Source organism: Crocodylus porosus, unplaced genomic scaffold (genome assembly GCF_001723895.1).
Source record: "Crocodylus porosus isolate Cpor-Errol unplaced genomic scaffold, CroPor_comp1, whole genome shotgun sequence".
Taxonomy (NCBI): domain Eukaryota; kingdom Metazoa; phylum Chordata; order Crocodylia; family Crocodylidae; genus Crocodylus; species Crocodylus porosus.
The window spans coordinates 34,670,343-34,677,009 of record NW_017728949.1 but is presented as its reverse complement, the minus strand read 5'-3'; the positions used below and the strand labels follow the sequence as shown (position 1 = coordinate 34,677,009).

Here is a 6,667-nt window from a genome sequence, read left to right as displayed (position 1 = left end):
GCTGTTGGGGGTGCCAGATAGAAAGGGGGGTGGGGTTTACCTGGAGACAAGCCTGGGAACTGTGAGGGACCTGGTCCTTATTGTGGCAGCGCAGCTCTGGCCTCTTTCCTGCTGTCAGCCCTGTTGCGTGTGTCACCTGCCTGGCAATGAGCTGGGCTGTGGCTCTGCAAACCCCAGTGCAGCTGCTTGCAGTCTCTCCACAGCCTGCTGTGAGCAGTCCTGGCTCTGTGGTGGGCAGCAAGGGCCTACTCAGAACCCAGGCCAGCTGTAGCAGTCAGGCAGGAGCCTGTAAGCGGCTGCACCAAGGTCCATGCAGCTCTGGCCTGGCTCATTGCCTGTGGTGAATGCACATGTACCTCAGCAGGGACAGCGAGAAAGGGGCTGGGGCTGTACTGCACAACAAGGTTCGGGCCCCTTGCAGCTCCTGGGCTTGTATCCATGGAGACCCCACCCACCCTTTCTGTCTGGCACCCCCAGCGCTAGGTGCAACAAGGATTGGGCCCCTTACAGCTCACCGTCTGCCCCGGGTGCATGTACGCCCACTGTCAGCAACAAGCTGATCTAAGACTGTTTTGGCTGCCTGCCACAGCCAGCCTGGTCTCTGGGAAGGCCCTTGCTGCCTGTCATGGATCTCAGGCTGCTTGCAGCAGGGAGGATACAAGCAACTACACCAGTCTTTTTGGAGCTGTGGCTCGGCTTGTTGCTGCCAGTAGATGCAAGCACACCTCCAGGCAGATGGTGGGAGAGCTGCAAGGGGTCCCATTCTTATTGTGGCCCTGTAGCCCCTTCCCTGCTGTCCTCTGTGAGGTGCATCTGCCAAGCAAAATGCCTCTGTACACTGTGCTGTGGTATATGTGCTGGGGGCTGGCAACACCCTCTCTAGTCTGTCATGTGGAAGCCCCTCCATACCCACTAATCATACTTGTCCTTCTCTGGAGTGTCTTTAATTCGTTTATCACTTTCTTGAGGTGTGGGGACCAGAATTGGGTATAGTATTCAAGGTGTACACACTCCATAAGTTTATAAAGGGTCATAACGATACTTTCATTATCATACTGGCAGAGAACTAGTCTAGAGTCCTGGCTACATACCAAAGGGGCCAGGTACAGCAATGTGGGGTGCCAGGAGGACTGACCAGACCTGTATCAAGGAGCACTTAATGTCTGTATAACATTGGCCCATTTCAGGCAGCTCTAAATTGGTGCAACAGGGTTGTATGTCTGTCTGCTTTAGGTTTAAACTGCATTTAAATGGATCAGGGTTACATCGGACTCGATGATCTGTTGAGGTCCCTTCCGACCCTAGCATCTATGAATCTAGGTGTCCAGACCCTTAATCTGATAGCCATTAAAGTAATAGGAAATGGGTAGCGAGTGTTATGGTCATGAAGAATATAGGATTGTAGTTGCTTGCTTTCTATTTTTGAAAGTAAAGGTTTAATTAATCCCCTAGCTTAACCAAGCAGCTTTTTTTAATTAAAAAACTTTTTTTTAGACATAATTATTTTATTATTTCTAATACCTTAAACTTTGTTTTATTATCACAGGAGCTGAGCCAATGACTCTAGGTTCCCCAACATCACCAAAGCCAGGAGCTGGTGCTCAGTTCCTACCTGGATTTTTAATGGGTGACTTACCAGCTCCAATGACACCACAGCCTCGCTCTTTAAGTGGCCCTTCTGTTGGTGTGATGGAAATGAGGTCTCCTTTACTTGCAGGTGAGCAAATTCTACTATACAACTCTTATAAGTGACTGTATTTAGGACATACAATATGCCATACCGGATCACCACTGGTCCATCCAGCCTACTGAATTTCATACTTTCAGAGAGCAGATGCTTAAAGAAGAGAGTATTTATGTAGGAACCTATCGAGACTGATCTCTCCCCTACCCTTTTTCCATTAGTGTCTATCTGTTAGAGATTTAGGAAGTCCTAATTTGGAGGTTGTATTGCTGAAAAATAATCACAGGTAACCTTTTTTAACTTGGTTTCCTAATAACTTTTTCCAAATGTCAAGTTCCATGCCTTTCCAAATTATAGGTGTTGAAAATGGAATCAAACATATGTCAAATTGGTTATTCAAAATAGTGCAATTAAAATAGATTTGAGCAAGTTTCATGGTTACTTAAATATGCGAACTTGATGCTCAGGAAGTGTCATTTGTTAATGCTGATATAGATTCTATTTCTGCTAAAGGTAGTTTGATCTCACTTGCATCAGTTGCTAATGAAACTAGCTCCTCTGTTTTTTGGAGTTTGATCAAAGTAATGGTCTACTTTGCTGACATAACTTAAGTTTATGGAGACTATTGATGAATATGTTCTTCAGAGAGGCTTTAGGGAGAGACCTTATTTAAATCTGGTGGGAGCAAGGAGGAATTACAAATTCTATTCCCAATTTTTTCATTGCCTTTAACCAGCTGATTCATTTGAATGTCAGGTATCGCTTTAATAAGGTGGTTGTTTTTAATGTCAGATACCACTATCGGTTACTAGTGATACCTGACATCCGTAATCATGATTATTATAATTGAGTGTAGCTGTAGAAATGTTCTCTCGCATAGGTGTGGATTAATGTTCCTCTTCTGTTTTCCCCTCTTGGTTGAGGAAGATGTTTAAATAATTTCTCCATCTGGGGAGCTTGGATGGCTAGGTGGTTGTACCCCTTTGCTTACAAGGGATACTAAATGTCAGACTTTCTTTCTGAGGCACCTTTCTAAATTATGCAATGTCCTGGGTGAAATAGTAAAGAAATAGCCCATATTTTCTAACTGTGGGTGTAGTGTGAATGGCATATTAGTGATTTTTAGCAAGTGACTCCATTTGAAAGATGGGTTAAAAGTGTCAGAATTTTATTCTTGCACATTCGTTCTTTTTCCCACTGTCAACGTTTCTATCTGTGCCCGGCATTTCTATCACTTTCTATTCTGACTAATTTTTTTAGACTCTCCCTTGAACTGAAACATAGTATTATGGCATGTCCAGGAACATGACTTTTAACATTTGAAAACTGATACACTGGCTTTTTTTAGTATTTAATAAATGGATATTTCAGCAGCTTGAGAGACACTGCCCCCTAAAGATTTAAATCTCCAGGTTTTATTGAAATATAATGCCATAAAAAATAACTAATGCCATTTTAAAACAGCAATATGAATTTAACTCAGTCCTCTTTAAAATGAAGATTTGTCTCAATAAAGAAGCTAAGGTGCACACATGGGACACCAATAAGACCAATGACACCAATGAATGATAATTGAGCATGTAACTTAAACTGGTTTGCATTTGAGATTGCCGTACTTAGAGATATAAGTGAATGCTCCATATAACAGTTCAGTAGCCTGAAGTGTCCCCAAAATGTCATGAACGGTGAAGTTATTGCAAGTTTTACCCTTGACTGGTAATTGCCTTGTATAAAAGGGAGTTTTTAAGTCCAGAAATAAAGACTGAGAAATATTTTGAAGCTTGATAGTATTTAAGGGTGCTGACAGGTGTGGAGGGAAAAAAACCAACACTTTACTGGAAGAGGAATCACATCAAATTGACCTGGCTCCCCAGCGTCTTGTATAGCTTGTGCACTTCAGTGGGACTTTTGGCACTTTCAGCTATTAGATAAAAAGTAACCAAAAACCCTGCTGAAGGGTGTGAGCTATGTAGACCCTGGGTGAACCAGGTCAAACTAATGCAATTCCTCTTCTGGTCATGTGCTATGCTTGGCGTGGGGACATGCTGAGCTTAATTGGCGCTGTTTTTTCCCCCATATCTGTGCAACCCATAAGCTTAATGTAGACATGATCTACCAAGTTCCACATGAATTGTCTGCTTAGCAGCGCATAAGAGATATTCTGGGTGTATCCATATTCTTTTAAATAAGTTAATTCCTTGAATTATTCTATTTTTGTTATGGTGACTGCTGGAGGCTCCAGTCATATTTGTGGTTCTGCTTAAGCAGGTTCTGAAACACCATGAACACATATGAAGTCCGTAGTTGTCCTGAAGATTAAAGTTTACACCTAATAGATAACAGGTGAACGTTAGAGGGAGCAAGGGAATTTAAACAATAACTGTGTACAGGTCTTCTGAGGTCAAAATAATGCTATGGTATGCAAAGTTTCTTAGCTATATCGCATGCCTTAAGCCCTCAATAAGTCTATTTTTGCATGCCTGTTGCAATTAAATTGCATTCTGTTTTTTTAAACGTGTAGATTGTTGTACATCTTCCTGTTTTGATGGGAATTGTCTGAAATTCTAGGAAGCAGACAAACTATGAAAATAATTTTATATAAGCTTGTGTAATTCAAATGTAGTTAGAAGCCCCTTTAAGCTATCACATGGCAAAAAAAAATACAGTTGCTGTAAACTGATCTTAGAATGTAGTCTTGTCTTTTATTCAGCATAGTAGTGAACCTATATAATTGTAATGAGAGAACAGAGGTAGTTGGTGCAAATAACTTCCAAATAGTTGTACTATATCTAGAAATACTGAAAATGTAGCCTCTCGTGTGATCTGCAGGCACGAAGGTAGGAACAATAGCAAACAGGTGTGGGCGTTAGCTATTGCAAGCTTAAATATTGCTTTTTCTAGCAAATTACGGAGAGCATACTCTGGCAGGGTCCACCACATAAAGTAATTTTACTTCCAGCAAGGGGTTTGCAATAAAAATAAAATTTTGCTATATCTACTCTGAGGTGAAACTAGAAGAGGAAAAATCTTTAATCTAGTTTTGAGGTATACTGATATATCAGTGCCATATCTGATCGGCACCAATAAAAGGGAAATTAACATCGGCTTTTTGGGCCATTATAGCCAATAATGCAATGATAAATATAATGTGCCTTCTGGCCGGGGCCCTGAACGCTGTGTGCGTGCACGCAGCTGTAGCTTATGTGTGGCCAGGAATGCAGCTGGGCAGTCTGGAGAGCAGCACCCTGCAGGTAAGTCTGGAGGGGAAAGGGTGTAGGGGGTTGGGGGTGAGGTGGGAGGGCAGATCAAGGCCCCCATAGTGAGGGAGGGAGTGGGGCAGGGGCTGGGATGCTGCCTAGTCATGGCGGTGAATGGGACCCTGGGCTGGGCTGGGGAACGGAACAGAGCCATGGGTGGCTCATCCAGGAGGTGTGGTTGTGCTTCCCACTGCGGGGAAGGCAGGGGATGCGTGGCTGGTGTGTGGCTCTTGGGGTGAAGGCAACAGGGAGGAGAGCCCCCAGCCCACATCTGCTCTTGGCTCTGGTTAGAAGCGTCCCTGTGCTTAAAAATGGTGCCAGTGGTGCTTGAACTAAAGCTCAGTTGAAGAGCTTCAGTTCAAGTGCCCCCCACTGCCATTTTTAAGTGCCAGGATGCTGATCCCCTGGATGAGCCATCCGTCCCACTGCACTGCCTGGCTGCATTTCTGTAAATCAGTTATTGGATCAGTGCTGCCCTATATGTGTGGTGAATAATCGACTTGGTATCGGCCAAGAAAATCTTTATTGGTGCACCCCTAATCTAGATTTATTCCCTTGGTTATTGCTATGCAATATCTTTTAATGTTTTGCTTTGTATAAATGTAAATGCCAAAAAGCAGAGCCACCTGCCACTTCATAAGCAAACAAGCCCTGTCTAATTTTAGACTGGATTCTGATATCCTTGTGTTGAAATAGTGTCTAACATGGCAAAATATGAAGACAGAGTTAAATATCACCCAGTGAATGTCATCTAAGTTTTCAAACAAGTGTGCTGAAAACTGGCAGAAGATTCTTGAGCAGTCTGATTATAATGTAAACTGCTCTTGCAAAAAGGTTTAATAATATAATAATCTCGCTGGTCAAATAGGTCAGATTAATAATTTTTAAATGAAAGGGATACCTAACTGGATTTTTATAGTATTAAAATTAGACAAATGGAATAGAAGAAATTTAACAGGTTTTCTCCTTATTCCTTTATACTGTAGGTGGATCTCCTCCACAGCCAGTAGTTCCTACACACAAAGATAAAAGTGGTGCTCCACCTGTTAGAAGTATATATGATGAAATATCTAGTCCTGGGCTCGGATCAACACCTTTAACCTCAAGAAGACCAGTAAGTGGTAAATCTGTAGGCTAGTTGCAGAACTTAACTGAAACCAGAGTTTAATTTAGTAGTGAATCTCTACACTTCCCAGATTGAGTGTAGATAACTAGTTTGTGAAAGGTTATTTAAATTATATTTTGTTATTGAATGCCTCTCACCCTCATTGCTGGGGACTTGGGGCAGGGTTGGGACTTGGGGCGGTTCTGAGCTTAACTCAGTTTTCTCTTTAGCTTTGTATAGTTTTTAAAATTGATAAGTGTGAAACAAACACTATTATAATTTTGGGGGTGTTGGTTGTAGCACACTGTAATAATAGCACGTAACTTCATCGATTTCATAGACATTAGGGCTGGAAGATCTGGACCTCAGAAGATCGAGTCCAGCCCCCTGCCCCTGGGGCAGGAAGTCAGCTAGGGCCAAAAGATCCCAGCAAGATAAGCGTCCAAATGTTGCTTAAAACTGTGCAGACTAGGTGCTTGCACCACCTCTGGAGGGAGTCTATTCAAGGCCCTGGGGGCTTGGATAGTAAATAAGTTTTTCCTTATGTCCAGCCTAAAACAGTCTTGGAGGAGTTTATGACCTCTGGACCTTGTCGTCCCTTGAGGCACTCTGGTGAACAGG

The 6,667-nt window shown here is 42.7% G+C and overlaps 1 protein-coding gene across 1 annotated transcript in view; it reads left to right on the top strand.

Moving 5' to 3' along the window:
- Window positions 1–1,548: 1,548 nt before the first annotated feature.
- Window positions 1,549–6,667, top strand: part of NUP35 (nucleoporin 35) — a 15,466-nt gene continuing 10,347 nt past the window's right edge. Inside the window, exons 1-2 of the mRNA XM_019554569.1 lie at window positions 1,549–1,717; window positions 5,928–6,055. Coding sequence (XP_019410114.1) covers window positions 1,558–1,717; window positions 5,928–6,055 — 288 coding nt within the window. The 5' untranslated portion in view covers window positions 1,549–1,557. The remainder of the gene's footprint in view (window positions 1,718–5,927; window positions 6,056–6,667) is intronic.